This window comes from Diospyros lotus, chromosome 1 (genome assembly GCF_014633365.1).
Source record: "Diospyros lotus cultivar Yz01 chromosome 1, ASM1463336v1, whole genome shotgun sequence".
In the NCBI taxonomy this organism is placed as follows: Eukaryota; Viridiplantae; Streptophyta; class Magnoliopsida; order Ericales; family Ebenaceae; genus Diospyros; species Diospyros lotus.
Window position 1 is genome coordinate 51,980,596 of NC_068338.1, and position 19,199 is coordinate 51,999,794.

At 37.9% G+C, this 19,199-nt stretch overlaps 1 protein-coding gene across 11 annotated transcripts in view; it reads left to right on the forward strand.

The window, feature by feature from the left end:
* Window positions 1–4,179: 4,179 nt before the first annotated feature.
* Window positions 4,180–19,199, forward strand: part of LOC127805914 (uncharacterized) — a 37,536-nt gene continuing 22,516 nt past the window's right edge. For 2 of the 11 annotated variants that reach the window (XM_052342760.1, XM_052342803.1), the window contains exons 1-5: window positions 4,181–4,477; window positions 4,818–4,926; window positions 5,046–5,161; window positions 6,530–6,649; window positions 7,281–7,370. In XM_052342760.1, the coding sequence (XP_052198720.1) occupies window positions 4,268–4,477; window positions 4,818–4,926; window positions 5,046–5,161; window positions 6,530–6,649; window positions 7,281–7,370 (645 nt within the window). In that variant the 5' untranslated portion in view covers window positions 4,181–4,267. Of the gene's footprint in view, window positions 4,478–4,817; window positions 4,927–5,045; window positions 5,162–6,529; window positions 6,650–7,280; window positions 7,371–15,969; window positions 16,131–16,476; window positions 16,721–16,931; window positions 17,317–19,199 lie in introns of those variants that run through there. The other 9 variants (XM_052342762.1, XM_052342810.1, XM_052342783.1 and 6 more) reach the window with 9 other exon arrangements.

Below are 19,199 nucleotides of genomic sequence, written 5' to 3' on the forward strand. Positions count from 1 at the left end.
ATTCAGGTGTTCGTCATGTTTGAGTCGAATCGAATTAATATTAGACCAGACTCATTTAATTTGATTCAATATTAACTATTGTCAGGACTATTAAGAGTCACATGACAGGTCAATAACTCTTAATTTGATTGTGTATTATTTTTTTTCTACTTAACAACTCTTCTAATAAAGATGCGATACATTTCCGTCATCAATCAAGACTTCTCGCATTACTTATATCCTCATAAATTAATATAACATACATGCATTTGCAATAGTTTTTATCAAATTTATAATATTTTTTTTAAATTAATAATAAATCAACTCGATATTACAAACTAATGCTAAATTTAGATATAACTATTAATAATTTGCATGTGTCTCGTTAGTTTGTGATAATTGATGTATCACGATAGGAATACATGTTGCCTAGAAAAATACCCAAGATGGAGTAAATTGAGTTTTTTTGAAGATTTGTGATTTTAACTATTTTTAAAAACTCTTAGGGCGCGTTTGATTATAAACATAGAACTTACATGGAAATAAAATAAATTATAGATAATTCAATTACTTATAAATTATTTACATGAAAATTACCAAGTGAGGGTGTTTGACTACAACTTATTTTTTATGTAATTTTATCCCCACCCACCATCTCCTTCCTACCTCCTTCCCCTCCCCCATCTCTTCCCCTCTCTCCCAAACCCACTTCTCCTCTTTGCCTCCTCATCGCTAGTTGCAGCGACCAACGCTGTCGTTACCATCTTCACTCCCCACCTCTCTCTCTCCCCCCTCCTTCCCAAACCCATTTTTTTTTCTTGCCTCCCCCATCGCCTCCATCGCCACTCTATTTTGCTCGTTCTATCAATCTTTCTCTCTCTATATATATATTTCTATGCGTATATATATATACACACATAAATGAATTATAGAACTCCTAGTTGTTGTTGAAGATGGATTTCATCTTTTAACTGAAATGAATTATATATACATTTCTCAATTGTTGTTGAAATGAATTATAGATTTCACAGCTGTTGCTGAAAATGGATTCCATCTCCCATAAATGAATTATAGAGCAACCTTCACCGTTGCCTTACCTGATGCTGAAGATGAATTCCATCTCCCAACTATTGCAGACTCACTGTTGCTCTGAAGATGAAAGAGAGTCGGGAATGAGAGTGAATTTGCTTGGAAAACAATTTCTCTCATCCCCCATGGGAATTGATTTTCTAGTAAAAGTGGAAAAAAAGAGTCACGTGACCCTAAGTGGGAAAAGAATTTTCATGAAAAATTTGATCAATCAAACACTTCAAAAGTTGGAATTTAAGTGGAAAATGACCATTTCCATGGAAAAGATGGCCAATCAAACAGGTCCTTAAATTGTGATATTGTTAAATGGTGATTGCTGTAAAAATAAGAACAATAAAATCAACCAACCACAAAGAATACGATAATTTTTTTAGAGGTTTGACTCTTAAGAGCCTACTTTTCTCTCCCAAAACTAAATTTGGAGATTTTACTAAAAAAAATATAATACTAACTTTTAATTAGAGTTATAACCAATGTAAAATTATTTATCTAGGTAATAACTATTAACACACTACTAACAAGTACAAATTTCTCACACAACAAGCGAGTAAAATAACAAACTTACAATCAAAGACAATTTTAAAAGTCACAAATGTTGAAAATTTCACAAGCTAGCACACTTATAGCATTTTGAATTTTCTTAATTTTGTTTGAATATTTTTTCAATAGTTTGTTCTGTATCTTTTAGCCTCGACACTTACCCTATAAATATACATATTCTAGAGAACTAGCTGTTACAAAAGGGGCAAAAGATAATTTTGAAATTTAAAAAAATCTTCGAACTTTTTAGACTCCAACCAACATTTGTAGATATCTTGGCTTACAAACACATAAAAAAAAATACTTTGTACAATAACTTGACAAGAGAAAGCTAAGGAGCCAACCTGATATCAAAACAAATTATAAGTTTTTTGAGACAAAAAATATCATAAGAGTATGTACAATAAAATCAAAATATGCAAATGTGAACATATTTGAAGTCAAACTATTTTTTTTTTTCAAAATTATATTTTACTTCTTGTACAAAAAAAATATACTCTTGTCAATATATGAGTTTAAAGTACAAGAAGAGAAAAATATCTATATAAATTTATCTTTGAATGAGTAATGAAGATGATACAAAAAACAAATACAAACAGAGAAGTCCATTGGATTTCGATGGACCTAAACCATCTAGCAACCTAATGCACAACTCCAGTCAAAAGTCGGATCAAATTAAGATTAGAAGCCAACATTTTGACTAACTTTGGTCGATTGAAGTTACCATTTTAATTAACTTAAGTTGTTTATAAATCTTTTGTATAACTTATGTCGATTGAAGTTAATTTTAAGTCGACCAAACTTACGCAATATCATATGCCAATTTATTGTATTACTTCAGTTGATTTAAACTAAATTATTAGTCGATTTAAGATACTAGGCCATGAAAAAAACATATTTTCTTCACAAAAAATTATTTAAATATATATATATATTTATTTATTTTTATCAAAATTTTATTATTTTACTCTCGAACTTAATAAGACCAAAAATAATGAGTAAATACAGAACAAGCCTTGGAATAACTAATAACAATAATAATAATAATTAAATAAAAAATAATGAAAAAAATAAGTCTATAGAAGACTGAGATTATAAAAAATGGTGTTCTAACCTCTCATCAATGAAGCAATGACAAGTCTGGGTCTCTCAACTTTTCAACGACGACACATTGGGTCTCCCGACCTCCCACCAATGAGTTAATGATGAGTTAAGAGACATATGATACAATATTGTTTATCAAATTTATTTGTAGGTATAATATATTTTTATATACATTATTCAAATAAAAAATTATCAAAAAAATCTAAAAGATACTCATAAACTCTAAATTATAAATCAAGAAGTTTATACTTCAAATAATTTTCTATCTTAGACAAATCTCAAATCAATTAAAGTCAAAATGTAGATTAAAGATTTGATAGAATTTTGGTCAATTGTGCCAGATTAAAATTTGGGCACTTATAATTATGACATTTTTAGTAATAATAATACAATAATATAAATATATAATATATCAAAAGAAAGAGTCACTAAAAGTGTCACAGGGTATCCAAATTGTAGTACTTTCGTATTAAATTATCATTTTATAGTAACTAATTATTAGGCCTTTTAATAACAATATCCCATCAAATTAGGCAGAATTATGTTCAATTTCATATACATATTTTTTAAATCATAATTATAAATTTACAACTAAATTCGTGTTAACATTTTATATTTCAAAAAATTATAGCATATTCTTCAAAAAAATTATAAAACATCAAAATGAATATTTCCTAATTTATGATATAGAATTAAAAAATAGAAAATTAATTGTCTCAGCTCAATTTTAAAAAATATTTTATAGTTTTATACTCCAGTTTATAAATAAATATATAATAACATTTTATATTTTAAAAAGTGATATTATCAATTTTTAAAAATATAAAAAATGATATTTTTCAATTAATAGTATAAAATTAAAAACATTAAAAAATCATTAATTATTAGAAAATATTTTTTAAATTTAACTATAATTTTATAACTAAGCATGTGTTGATGTTTTGTGCTTTCGTGGGCAAGAACGTGAGGAGTCTCTCAGGTATTTGATCCAAAATATGATTAAGAACCATAGCTTTATTTTCTAGTTTTTTAATCTTTTCGAGGTTAATTTTGATTTACATTTAATGCTTCCCAAAATACATTTGGTAGAGTCATTTAGATGCTAAGGTATAGACATCTATGTCGTTGAGGCCTAGATTTATGTCTCGTTATGAGTTAACTTTTCACTTGTATTGTGTTTGAAATATGTCCTAATATTATATGTGTATAAATATGTGTTTTAAAAAATTGTCGTATATATGTTTAGAAAATTAAAAAATAATAAAAATATTTTCAAATTCATAGTATAAAATTAAAATTATAATTATAAATATTTTCCACAATCTCGAGTTTTCTATATTCTAATAAAAAAATAAAAAAAAAAGATTTTCTCGAATTTTTTATTTTTTCCGAGCCCACAGTAGTTTCAAAGCCCATTGGATTAAAGCTAGACTGTGTCAATCGAGACGTTAGTTTGGGCCATAAGCCCGTATGTGGGGACGCTCAGAGTCTACAACTCTTGCAATCCATTCGGCTGAGCCCGAACCGAGCCGGACTGTGCTAAAGCTGCTCGTCAATGGCGGCCACCGGCGGTGGTGCTCCTCCTCCTCCGCCTCCTAAAATTCTATTGGCTAAGCCCCCAGGCCTTGTACCTCCCGGTAAGTTCATCCGCGGGGGATCCACCGCGGACGATGATTCCACCTCCATCCGCTCTCGCCTTCCGTCCGTCGGATCTCTCAACCTCCTCTCCGATTCTTGGGATTTCCACACCGATCGCATCCTCCCCGTAAGCACGCACTCTCTCTCTCTCTCTCTCTCTCGTTAGAAGTCCGTGGTTTTCGCATTTCCGTACATTTTTTCGAGTTTCGTTTTTTATCTTCGTAATTCTAGAAACGAAAATTTCTTGCTTCTTCGAATCATACTGGAACCTTCTTCCAGTACGGTAAGGAATACTTCTTTTAGTTCCTTTAATTTTACGGTGTTGAGAAAAATTTCCTGAAAACCGTTATGAGAAACGGAAACAAAGTTCTCAAGAGACTGGCACTCGAAGACCACGATTTCCAAGTCTCTCTCTCCAATTTTTAGATTATTTTCTTCTAATCTGAGGCGTTTATGTTCGTTCGCAGTTTCTGACCGACAATACTGATTTCACGGTGGTTGGGGTGATCGGTCCGCCTGGGGTGGGCAAGTCGACGATAATGAACGAGCTCTATGGCTTCGATGGAACCTCACCTGGTAAAGTATACGCATGTGCTCTTGCTCGCTTATATAAATTATCTGAAAAACTATAGGAGAAATGAACAATGTTCTCAGTCGGGTAATAGATGGGTAACACTTGTTTATCTATCCTGCAGGAATGCTACCACCCTTCGCGACACAGTCAGAGGAAACCAGAGCAATGGCTAGGCACTGCACTGCTGGCATTGAACCACGAACTTCTGCTGAACGTATCATACTTCTTGATACGCAGGTTTCTGCTACTAACCACCTCCTCAACAGTTAAAAGGAATGATGCAAATTATTCGTTGACATCACAAATCAATTATTATAGATATGCTTCAGATCCAGATAAAGTCAATAAACTGAAGAGAAATGAAATAGATAGAATAGCCTCTTACCAATGGGTGGGTGGACTGTGGAGCAGCACTGGGGTCTTGTGAGGGGCATCCAGAAATTCTCGATCCTTATTTACTGTCATGCTTTTTTAAACTTCTGCATTATATCACTTTGTTTGTTAATATGTGATTGCACCTGTAATCAGTCGAGTAATGAACCTGTCGCAATAGGAACCTCCTGTTTCTGTCAGATGAAGCCATAACAAGAATACGACACACTGGGAACTGCATCAAAACTTTATTAATTATTAGTTACTGGCGTGCCTGAAATAATACATGAAGTTTTCATACTGAGAACACTTGGGAAAAATCAATTAATTGTGAGCTACGTGTAGGTAGCTTGCTTTTTATTTAACCTGTACATGTATTGCAATTCAGCCTGAAAATGGCATTTGAGAATTCTCCCTGAAGCTAAAGCTATCTAACTTAACTGGGTCTATTTCAAGAGAGCACAGAGAGGGATGCAAACATTGGTTTGTATATCCAAAATATGAAGACATCACTTTAGAAGCATTTGAGCTGGTTGCATGCTTGATCTAAACCTGAATGCTGCTTCTGTGAACCACAGAAAACCCTGTACTGCTAAGTGCAAGATTTGTCCTTATTGAATCATGGGTTAAAGATGGTTTTAATGGCAATGCATTTCAATCAATACAACAATATACCATGCCTTCATCCCGCTATGTTGGGTTGGCTATATAAATTCTAGCTTTCCATTTTGTTTCTATGCATGGCCTCATTTTTTATAGGTTAGGGCCCATATACTTAATGTACACACACACACACACACACACACACACATATATATATATATATATATAAGACTATGCATTTTGTAACATTCATGAAGTTAATGTCTTTGGGGGTTCAAGCATTACACCAAGTGTACACCCTGACGTCAGACACATTTAATGCCTTTTTTTTTTTTTTTTAATATCAGTTTCTGCATATGCTAAGAGGATAAGCTTTGGTAGTAACAGTAAGGTTGCTCTCTGGTGACCAGAAAGGTCATGAGCTTGAGCTGTGGAAATATTCTCTTTGCAAAAAAAAGGGGGTGGGGGTGGGGGTGGGGGAGGTTGAGTTTGAATACTACCATCCTCAAGGAGCCTCTTGCACTGGGAACACCATTTTTAAGTTTCTGCGTATGCTACAAAACATGGTATATGGTGGAACACTGTTTGTGTATTATTATATGCCTTAATGGATTCCTTTATGACATGCAGCCTGTATTTAGCCCTTCTGTCTTAGCTGAGATGATTAGGCCTGATGGCTCATCCACAGTTCCAGTATTAGGCAGTGAATCTCTATCTGCTGAATTGGCTCATGAGCTGATGGGTATCCAGGTAAGTACTAAGATGAAGCATACCTATAATTTCATCAGACTTCAAAGTACAGAACTATTGTTGGTTGATTTTCTTTACTGATTTTTTTAGATTTTAATTTATAATAGAATCAACATAATACATCAAGGAAACAATCTTTCTGTAGTTCCTCTATTTTTTTGAGCTGTGGTTATCAATTTTAACGGCAACAATAACAGTCACAAGCCTTAATCTCATAAATGCTGATCAATTTCTCAAAAAATGCAACCATTTTGATATCAGACCATTTAAAATATACGAATCGCACACATCAAATGTTAATTATTTTTCACTCAATAAACAATTTTAATTTCACTTCATATAATGTAGGATAAAAACATAATTAGGAGAAAAAAAGAACTGGAAAGAGGAAGTTAATAACAGTGAGAAGTTAATTTCTACATTAGATAATTACAAACATTTATATATTTATGTAATGCATACACAAGTGCCTCTTCTTTTCTTCTACATGACAGATATTTTTCTTTTAAAAAGATTGCAATTACTTTTACTCGGCAATGAGTTAAATTTGCCTTAAAATATGGAAGACTTGATTAATGCTCTTGAAATTCTTCGAATCCTTTTACTGATTTGGTACAGATGCTGCTTTTAGCTTGGTGTTCTCCTAGCATCAATTTGCCATATTATATTGGTAGTATCAGAGGGAGTGCATGACACTAACATGTGGCGCCTGATGATGACGGTACTCCTTTCTTCTTTATTACTGCTTTTGATTCGGTACTTCTTTCTTCTTTATTACTGCTTTTGATTCAGTACTCTTTTCTTGTTTATTACTGATTTTGATTGGGTTCAATCTCCTAATATGCATGAAGAAGCATTTGAAATGTCTGATTGTCATATGAAGCCCATAAAAATTGTATTTCGATATATAATAGAAGTTCTAAAGTACTGATCTGTTATATCCACTTTCTAGAACCAACTTTTATTCCTAATATGGAATTACCCATCCAAAATATTCATTACTTGCATTATACTACTAGTGGCTCATATCCTTGGCACCCCAATTTTGCTTTTAAATTTTATTAACCGTTATTTGTCAATCAATGATAGTGCTCAAATAAAAGCATATTGTGTCCGGTTTGTATACTTGTACTCTGCTCTTCATTTTGCCTTCCCTTGGGCTTTTTGTCTTGTACTGTGTACTCCCTTTTTGCATCCGAAGTGTTCAATATCCCTTGTCAATACATGATAGCGCTCCAATAAAAGCATATTGTGCACTGGTTTGTGTTCTTGCTACTGGCTAATTCTTACCTGTATCGAGATATTCAGAATGTATTCCTGGTACTGGTTTTCACAAAGAAATTTAGTTTTTTTTTTTATTTTGAATTTACTTATACCCTCTTAATTTACAAAATTGTTTCCTTTAAGCCTTGGATGCTGTTATATGCCTTTGGATACACTTACACTAACATTTAAAATCTACTTAACTTTTAAATTTATTTATTACAATTCCTTTTTTGTGGCAAATATGGAGATTCTGAACCATATTTTGAGGGGTCACATACTTTTAAAAGAAAAACCTTCAAGCTATTTGTTCAAAACTCATTTATTAACCTTAATTATTAAAGTGACAAGGAGGTATCTTAAATTAACATATACTTCTATTTTTTATTCATGTCAGATATTGAATATAAGTTTTAAGTGTTTTATCTGATAGTTTTTTGTATTATCTTAAATATTTTGATGTTAAACGTTACTTGAAGTCAGTAATATCATGATGTTATGTACCACATATTGTACATGCAAATATACACGTCTTTATAAAGACCATATTTATAGCTGTAAATGTGATTTGCACCATGAAATACAGTGGTACATAATGTACCAATGACAAAAATAACTTACTGTTTGGTACAGGATCTCTGTGCTATTGTATGATTAAATAGAAAAACATGTCATGTGAGATTGTTAATAGAAACACCGTCTTCTCTTGAGTAAGAGGCTTACAGGTCTGATTCTGGTTGTCATTTTTCCTGATCTTTTAAGTTTTTAGAAATTACTATAAAATATCACTCCTCCTGTATGGAAAATACCTGAAGACCCCACCTAATGGATCACTTAATTTCAAACAATAGAAACAATAACAATCACAAACCTTATTTAGAAAAAAAGGGCTCCTTTTTTCCCTGGTTAAACTTGGAAACCAAAAGTAAACTAAAAATAAGTTAGGGCTTGACCCTAGTTCAATGAAATTGCCTTAAATAAGAGGATTATCAAGTTCAAATCTGATAGGTCCCGGTTCATGGGACTTACCAAAGAAGGTCCAAGAGGCAGGGGTGGGGTGGTAAATTGGCTGGCTGGCATAACAACCAGCCATGTGCGTAAGGGATAGAGTGGGGAAATTACACAACCCAGCAAGTGTGCGTAAAAGAATGCGGTTGAGGGGGGAGAGAGAGATATATGTAGAGGGTGAAGATATTGGGAAGGGGGAAGATTTTGGTATTAAGTCTTGAGAGAGTTAAGGACCTCTCGAATGCCCAGTTTTCTTCTTGTAATTGAATTGAGTGGGTGAATTGAATAGAAGTTTCAGTACTTTTTTTTTCTGGTTCCTATCAATTTGGTATCAGAGCATTTCAATCCTAATGGTGAACTTGACTGATCCAGTTGGTGATTTGGAGATGAGGGTGGAAGGCATTCAACTGGGAGATGATGCCATGAGGAGTGCGCTTCAAACGATGCAGAGACACCTAGCGAACCTGCTAGAGCAGTTCGTGAGGATGCGAGCGAGATGGGAAGAACAGGAGCGGGTGAGCAAGAGCAAGAGGAATAATGAGGAGAGACAAGAGGAGCAAGAGAGAGAGAGAAAGGGGGAGTGTGATGAGGAAGACCAACCTGCGGGTTCGCCCTTGTCAAGGGAGGGAACGCCGGTAGCTGGAGGGAGAAGTGGTGAATGGGGCGATTGGGTTGATGGTGTTGGAAGGAAAGTGTTGTCATGACCCTATGAGTAAAAGGGTATTATTGTAATAGGGTAGAATAGTTTGTTAGGGATATTCTAGCAATTAGTTAGGTGCACATGGCTGCATGTGCAAGGCTGTTAGGGGACAAATATGCCTATATAAGGCTGATGTAAATGGAGGGGATGTATGCTGAAATTGATTAAAGAAAATCTGATTCTCTTTCTCTCCAATTCTCCCTCTCGTTTCTCTATTACTCTCTCCCTTTCTATTGATTTCTCCCCTCATTTCCCTCTCCTACAATTCTGATTTCATTCCCCAATTTCTCTTCTAACCCATCACGAACCCTAGGTTCGTGACAATTGGTATCAGAGCCGTACCATCCTCGGCTGTGATTCTGTTGCGGCTCCGATTTGAGGGCGAATTCGATTGGGGCTCAGCGGTGTGTTGCTAATCTGGATCGGAAGGTGATTCCGACCAGAGCCAACTATTCCTCGGTTGTAAATTCAATCATTCTTGTAAGTGAGTTGGCCAATTTTTGTCAGCCATAATTTTTATTGCCGATTCATAGCAAAGCCAGCGACCTCTGTTAATCGCAACAAAACTGACGGTCTGGGCAGCTGAATAGAGGTGGGTCGATCGGCGGGCACACCGAAGGCGACGTGAACGGACGGTCGTTCATGAGAGGCGACAGTCTGTCGAAGGTGGCGCGGGCCAACAGGCGCTCGTGATTGTAGCGGGCGAAGAGTGCGGATGTCCTGAGGCGATTTCGAGTCCATCGAAGGTTGACGCAAACAGCCAGGAGGTCGTGACTAGGAAGGGGTGACGCGGTTTGGTTGGGCGACTGGAGGTTGATACGGACGGCCAAGAGATTGCGACTGTTGTAGGAGTTCCGAGCAATCGTGATTGTGCAGTGGGTTTCTAGTGATCCTGGTTTGGGTGAGGAAGTGGGTGTCGCGGCCATTGTCAAATTACAGCTAGTAATTGGGCAGAGCCAGGGGAAGGAAGCTTTGATGCATCACGGGCTGGGCTGTCATTGGCAAGAAGTTTGTGATTGGTAGCAATCGTGACTGGAGCGAACAGACAGTGAAGTGCGTTGCTGGTGCTACGACTAACTTGCCATAAGCTAAAGCGGATTCAAGGCCAGGCGATTGTGAATTGGACGACGTCACAGAGAGGGGTGTCTTGTAGGAGGCTGATTGAATCTTCGGCCATTGAATTGGATTTGGAAAAATCTAGGTAGAATCGCTTAAATTTCGAAGCAACTTGAAGCAGTGTAGGAGACGGGTGATTTTCGAAAAATTGATTCCGATGCCTAGGATGATAGATGGTTGTCATAGCATTGTGGGTTGGAGTTCGAGAGGCGGACATCGTCGGCAACGTAGCCAAGTAAAGTTCGATCTGTTTAGTCTATTGCCAGCTGACATGATTAAATTCCAAGAGAGAGAGCAACCCTTCGTTTAGACGTTTGAATTTGGGAGGCGAAGCAGGGTGGACAGCGCTCCAAATTCTTGGCCTGTGTCTCGTTCTGCTAGTGAAAGTTCTGCCAAGGCAGGCAATGCGTACATGAGGCCATGGGAGACTCAATGGCAGCCAAAGAAGGCTGCATTTTCAGTGGGGTGTCCTACTCATGAAGTTAGGAGAGGCTGTGAGCAAAGGGAAACAAAGGCAGCCAAGGGGAGCAGTGCATACATGGAGCAAATGAGCCCTAAATTGCAGCAAAAGAATGCTTCATTTTCAGCTGGAATGGAGCCTCAATGGCAGGCAAAGAAGGCTGCATTTTCAGTTGGCAGCAACAAGGAACATAAGAAGGGGATCAACCAATTGGACAAAGGAACTAGCAGTGGGTTTGATGAAGAATGCAAGGAATTCGGTCAAATGTTTCGCGAGAAGTTACAAGAATTTGTGATGATACTTATTAAGAAGTATCATTACAACTTTCCAGTGGAATACTTTGATGATTATCACAGAAGTTTTAACAAAGATGAATTCCTTAAAATGGAGCAGCCGAAGGAAAAATTTAGGAGGCAAGAAGCAGATTCACTGCCTACCTCCAATACGGAGTGGAAGAAGTATGTCGGCCTAGGTGGAATGGACAAGAAATGTGACAATAATAACAATGTTGGCAGCAATAGCAGACTTTGCGGGGGTTCGGTACAAGGTGTGTGGGCAAAAGGAGAATTAAAGGAACACACCGATTCCTTTGGAAAAGAAGTTCTCGATGGTGATGTTTTTGGGATTCTGCAACAAGAGTAGTCCAACTTTAAGGAAGAAGGGGAAGAGGAGGAGGAAGAAAAAAGTGAGGAAAAGGGATTGGAGGATGACACTCAATCAATTGACAGCCTCTCAAGCACTCTTACTAGTGCTGAAACACTTGGCCAGGTGTCAATTATTGAGCAATCGTTGGCCGGAAGTGAAGTTGCAGCAGCTCCTAATGTTAATGCTCACAAACAGCCTTAGTATGAGTATTCAAGGAAAGAATACAAACCTCCATTGCTTTGAGGCTGCTGTTGATATTTCTGCAGAAAAACATGACTGTGGGTTGAATGGGGATAGAGTAACAGCAACAATGGCTGAAAATCTGTCTTTCTTACTTGTTTTGGATGGTAATGAAGTTTTCCCTATTGAAATTATGGGCCAATTCATACTTGGAATTGGTCTTGAAAACCTAAGAATGAAGAAGAAGAGACCTAGAAGTAGAAAGAAAGAAAGGAGGATTATCCGCATAGAAAAGGTTGGAATTGGATGAAGAGCAATAGCTACTTGCGGCAAGTTCTTGGGGACAAGAACTCTCTTATGGAGGGGAGAATTGTCATGACCCTATGAATAATAAAAGGGTATTATTGTAATATGGTAGAATAGTTTGTTAGGGATATTCTAGCAATTAGTTAGGTGCACATGGCTACATGTGCAAGGCTGTTAGGGGACAAATATGCCTATATAAGGCTGATGTAAATGGAGGGGATGTATGCTGAAATTGATTAAAGAAAATCTGATTCTCTTTCTCTCCATTTCTCCCTCTCGTTTCTCTATTACTCTCTCCCTTTCTACTGATTTCTCCCCCCATTTCCCCCTCCTACAATTCTGATTTCATTCTCCAATTCCTCTTCTAACTCATCACGAACCCTAGGTTCATGACAAGAGTACCGTGGGAGACGCCTGGAAATACCCATATTCGAGGGAGATGATCCAAATGGCTGGGTCTTTAGGGCTGAGCGCTACTTCGTTGTGAACCAGTTGTTCGATGCGGGGAAGCTGGAGAGCTTTGAAGGAGTGGCTCTTTCGTGGTTCCAATGGGAGCAGCGAAGGCGACGGATGAGGAGTTAGGGGGAGCTTAAGGCGACGGGTGAGGAGTTGGGAGTTGCGGTGAATGGGCTGGTTGATGAGGAGAAGATGGAGGGGATGCAGAAGGGAGTCGATGCCATAAGAGGGGAGGATCAAGAACAGGAGAGGAAGAGCAAAGCAAAGAAGGGAGATCATCATTCGGAATTTACCCAGAATTCCGAGGGATCACCTGGAATCGAAATGGGCAAAGAGTTCAAGGGTGGAATTGGTAGCCGGAAGTGCGGGGAAGAAGGCTGGAGATGCCGCTCGTTGAAGGCGAAGAACTTGACGGCTGGATATTCCGAGCTGAATGTTACTTTGTGGTGACTGGGATGACTGATGAGGAAAAGTTAGATGCAACAGCATTGTGTTTGGAGGGTGTTGCATTTTCATGGTTCCAGTGGAAGCAACGAAGACCAAGAATGAGAAGCTGGGAAGAGTTAAAGGGGCTGCTAAGGAATCGCTTAAGATCCACGTAGGAAGGCACGGTGGAGAAGTCGGACGAGCTAGAGGACACAATGAATGAGAGTGAGATGGTGGAATTGTCACAGAATTCCATGGTAGGCCTAACTCCACCACAGACGACGAAGGTAAAATTCTGTGGTGTTGGGGAGTTCACCAGCGAGGCAGAAGGGCAGCTGACGATCAGTCCGTTTAAAATGACAAGGACCGTCGATCCGGAGACATCCAAGGAGAGCATCTTACCGATGAGTGGGGCGCCATCAATGGTCTAGGTTGTCTGGGAAGCTGGTTTGATTCTTAGCCCAATTTCTCAGAGATTTCACATGACCGGTTGATAATGGAGGGCCCCCCATGTATTCTCACCATCATGAGGGGGTGGGAGCCTCGTCCAAGTAGGTCATGATGGTGGAAGGGCTGCCTGTTTCTAGAAGTCAAGGGCTCAATTTGCATTATGTTGTGGAGTCTAATGGTATTGACCCAAAGATTTTAATTAATGATGGGAATTTGGGCGAACTTCATGATGAGGTTGAGAAGTGGCCAGCCATGAAACAATTGACAAAGTCAAGAGGCTGGGAAGTTGTATCAATGACCAAGGATGTAGTCATTGGAATGGGAAATGTTGAAAATCAAAAACCTACTACGAATGAGTGCTATGAAGAAAGAGCACAAAATGAGCCTCCTATCAGTCAAGAATCTAATAACCCTAATGTAGCCTGGAATGTGCCACTGCAAGCATGCATGCACAAAATTCCTCTTGCTGAAACAGAACGAGGCCATCTCTTCTCCAAGGTTAAAAAGAGATGTCATTTGATGGCTGAGGTTGACTAGATTCTCAGCCTAGAAGGGAAACTGATTGTTCACAACAAGGTGGAGATCATCAACGAGGTGGAGGAAAGGATTGGGGGGCTGGCGTACAAGCGATCTCTACCCCCATTGTATGTGTTAAGAGGTGCTCATGCTATGGAAGGGGCTACCCCCATTGGAAGCTACTTGGGAGCCTTACCTTTTGATCCAACAATAATTTCCATTTTTCCACCTTGAGGATAAGGTGAAAGTTTTGGGGGGGAGTAATGATAGGTCCCGGTTCATGGGACTTACCAAAGAAGGTCCAAGAGGCAGGGGTGGGGTGGTAAATTGGCTGGCTGGCATAACAACCAGCCATGTGCGTAAGGGATAGAGTGGGGAAATTGCTGGGTTGTTACACAACCCAGCAAGTGTGTGTAACAGAATGCGGTTGAGGGGGGAGAGAGAGAGATATGTAGAGGGTGAAGATATTGGGAAGGGGGAAGATTTTGGTGTTAAGTCTTGGGAGAGTTAAGAGCATCTCGAATGCCCAGTTTTCTTCTTGTAATTGGATTGAGTTGGTGAATTGAATAGAAGTTTCAGTGCTTTCTTTTCTGGTTCCTATCAATGATAGGTCTTGGTTCATGGGATTTACCAAAGAAGGTCCAAGAGGCAGGGGTGGGGTGGTAAATTGGTTGGCTGGCATAACAGCTAGCCATGTGTGTAAGGGATAGAGTGGGGAAATTGCTGGGTTGTGTAACAACCCAGCAAGTGTGCGTAACAGAATGCGATTGAGGGGGGAGAGAGAGATATATGTAGAGGGTGAAGATATTGAGAAGGGGGAAGATTTTGGTATTAAGTCTTGGGAGAGTTAAGGGCCTCTCGAATGCCTAGTTTTCTTCTTGTAATTGGATTGAGTTGGTGAATTGAATAGAAGTTTCAGTGCTTTCTTTTCTGGTTCCTATCAATTTGGTATCAGAACCAACCCCATGGCTCCCAGTGCAAGCGAGCGATGATGAAGGTGACGTCGACATTGCAGTGTTCGCTCGAGACTAGCAGAGGTTAGTGCACAGCCTGTCGTCGTGAGCGCCGGGCTGCGGAGTGTGGTGATATGTTATAGTCCATTGCAAGGTATGGGACTTGTCCCACATTGAAAGTTCAGGCTTCTGGTGTGGGGTTTATAATCTCTTGGGCACCCTCTCCTTAACAGCTAGTTTTTGAGGGTGAGTTCTACCCGAGAGTTGTAACAAAATCCCTAAGAAGGCTAGAGGAAGGGTAGACAAGCTGCAAGTTACTAGTAGTGAGAAGGTTCAACCTTGATGCTCAATGATTAGTTGAGAATGTAACCCGTGATTCTTCTTTTTTGTTTTGACCCATTAATATTACTAAGAAATGCAACTGGAAATTTCTTGAATTTTTCAATAATATTTAGGTACATGAAGCTTATTCCTTTTTTTCTTTTGTCTTTCTGTAAGAGGGAGGGAAGGGTGGTTCTGGATGCCTCCCGAGGCCATGACTAGCAATTGGGTCTCAAATTAAGAACCTGGGAAGCTTTATTTGTTTCAGTTTTATTTCAAAGTCAATTAAGTGCTTGAGTTGTACTTTAACTAGTGCCTCTCAGCCTGGACTGCCAACAGCTGTAATAATTTCTTTGTGGTTTCAGTTGTCTCTACTACATGTTCTGTGCACTTGTATTCTTTTTAGTATGAAACCAGATATTCTTTTCTTGACAGTTTCTCACTTTCTCTTATTAACGTACATCCCAATTGGTTTTTCTCATCAGGGTTGAACTTTCAACATAGCTAATATTATGTTTAGATATTGCAGATAGACTTGTTGAAACATGGTATACCCGATCCATCTTCTCCTGCACTTTCCCTTTCACAGTCCTCTAGCCTGGGTTCTGAAAAAGAAAGCAAAGATAAGATTCAGGAGCCTGGAGAAGAGTACATGGCAACTCCAGTTTTTGTACATACAAAGTGAGTTACCTTACACAAAGTTAACACTATCAGTTTTCAGTGGGTCTGGATAGACTCAAGAACTGATTAAAACCAACGTGATTGGGTCAGTTTGGTTTGGGTTTTTTTCCAACATGATTCAGTGGTTCTGTTGTTGGATCCATGGATGCAATCCAACCTGACTTACATATATCTTAATATTTCAGTGTGCCCCACTGTTCCAATCTGTCACAGTCCTATGGTTTTGCAACCCAGAGCTGGGTTGGACAGGGGTTTCTTGTCCTTTTCTTTTCATTCTTTTGTTATCCATTAATAAAGGGTAGAACTGAAGGCGACCTGCTAAGTTTCATTGCATCACTGTTTGTAGACTGCGAGACCAAGATCTGGCCCCTCATAACTTCATGCAACTAAAGAAGGCGCTTACACAATATTTCAGCACCTCTTCTTTCATGGCAAGTAAACACCAAATTCCTGGCACTCTTAATAACACGAGCAACGATCCAGACTCGAATTTGCTGAATTTATTTCTTCTTCCATTTAAAAGTAGAGATGACTCCCTGAGCCCACAGCATGAGAGTTATTCGTCTATGTTATGGAAATTACGTGATCAGGTAAATCTCTTTTTATGTATTTGTGTGTCTATGTGTTCCTTTAGTAGCTTGACTTGATTCCCAAATTCTTAAGCAATGTATCATTGTTTTTTCATGTCAAAATGGGACAAGTTATTCAATTACCGTTGCAGAAACTTTTAGAATAATGGTTCATTGATCACTAGTTGAAAACGAAGCAAGAATAAAGATTGGAATTCCTTTATATTCTCAGGTTTTATCCATGAGTGCCCCATTATATTCTCAGGTTTTATCCATGAGTGGCCCATCTTTCGCGCGGACAGTGTCTGAACGCGGCTGGCTGAAGAACTCTGCCAAGATATGGGAACTGATTAAAAACTCTTCCATTATTGCAGAGTATAGCAGAACACTACAAAGTTCAGGCATGTTTAGACGATAGATTTGAACTTAAACCTCCTGTTTGGTAAACTTTTCACCCTTTATTCATGCAAATGGAACAAATAGTCTTTTATCTGGTTTGGACTTCGGATTCTGACAAGCTAGTAGCCTGGCTATTGTTCGCCTAAAATTTGTATGTTTTAAGTACTTTTAGTTATTTGTGTAATCTATCTCGGGCAACATCCCCATAACTTAAATTAGGTTTTCTGTTAGAATCAAATTTCGGCTGATTCAAGCTATGGTTTCTTGTCATTTCAACAGCAATGCCCCTCCTTGCTCACAGCAAAAACTGCCCCTTTCCTATTTTTGTTAGCCAGAAATCTTGTTTTTAATTTCTTTTCTTCAACTTTGGTCATTGTCACAACTTTCTTTAGGAAGACATTAAGGGAAGGATTGAGGTGAGCTTTCCATTTCATCCCTTTGGTGAACTTGGACTTTGAGTCCATGCTGTGTGCTTATTAAATAGTTATTTTTAAATTTAAAACAAAAATAAAAAAATTGCAAGCCAAAATGGGCCGGCCCATGTGGGCTTTGCCCTTCGTGCTGAATTTGCTCAATATTTTGATCGGGCCTACGCGTGCCGTATGCAGGCTGCAAGTGGGCCAGCCAGGCACGGCCGGGCATTGCTGGGCAGCCCCTTGATCCCGAAGTAACACCATCAGCTCTCCCAACTTTTGAATTTATGGACCATGTAGTGAACATTACTTAGAGTTTAGGGTTTAGGATCACATGGTGTTTTAGGTTCAGCATCTTCACCGGCAACTCCTTGTAAAGTTGGCTTGGGAGTAAACTTTTCTTCGAAGCCGGGAGAGCCACGCACCCAAAGTTTACATATGGCCAAATATATATTTTTATCCTTGTATTTTTATGTTTTTTTTGTGTGATGATTCAATTTTTTTTTTTTGTTTCAATTATATATCTGAATTTGCATTTTTAAGTAAATTTAACCTTTGTATTTTGACTTCTTCTTTTTTTTTGGTGCCAAGTTGAATTTTTTATTATTTTAATTACGCATTTGAACCTATATCTTCGAGTCAATTTAACCCTTGTATTTTGACGTGAATAGACTGTGACATGTATTTTATCATCTCATTTTATCTTTTTTATTTTTACACATGAAAGTATAAATGTTAAATTAATTAAAAAATACAAGTTTAGATATGTAATTGAAATAACAAAAAGTTTAAGTTATCACATGAAAAAAAAGTCAAAGTACAAGAGTTAAATTAAGTCAAAAATTAGATTAAAGGATTTAATTGAAACAATGAAGAATTTGGACGACCATAAAAAAAATAGCTATTAGCACAAAAAAATTAAATATTTTCATATTTTTGTAATTTTATTCAAAAGTTTTAATTTTGACAATAAGGTCTCGATTTGATCAATTGGTTGTAATTTCATCTACGACCTGAATCCGATTCGAGAGGCGTCCAAGATCCGCTAACATGGTATGTCACTTGGTATTTTAAAATATTTTGAGTAGACTTCACATGCACATGAAAAAAAAAAGATAATATTAAATATATGTTATATATATGTGTGTGTGAGTAATAGATATATTTATAAAGGAAAACAGGCAGAGGATGATAACAGTGACATGTTACGATGTTGGGCTAGTGGCAACAGTCGATTTAAAAGTTGGAGATGGTGATGGAGACTAATCTGGAAGAAGATCGAATCTGAAAGCTTGATGGCCGATCCTTGACATCAATGGGGCTAGGTTAAGCGATCAACGACGAGGGTGAGGCAACTGGCAAGAGCAGAGAGTCGTCAGTCACTTTCTGTGAAGTGACCTTGAGTGGGAGGAAGCTCAAATCAGTGGTAAATTCAGCTTCCAAATTGTTCATCATTGCTGTGAGTAGGAGGAAGCCTAAATCGATCATCGCCTATAGCTTCCAAATCGATCGTCGCCATTCGCTATCGTTGCCATCATCGCCCTTCTTCATCATTGTCACCGTCATCCGCCCGCCTGCTTCCTTCTTTATGTGCATATATATATATTTATTATTATTTTATTTTTTATTTTTTTACATTTGTGTATGTGGAGTCCATTCAAAATGTTTTAAAACGCTAGGTGACATGC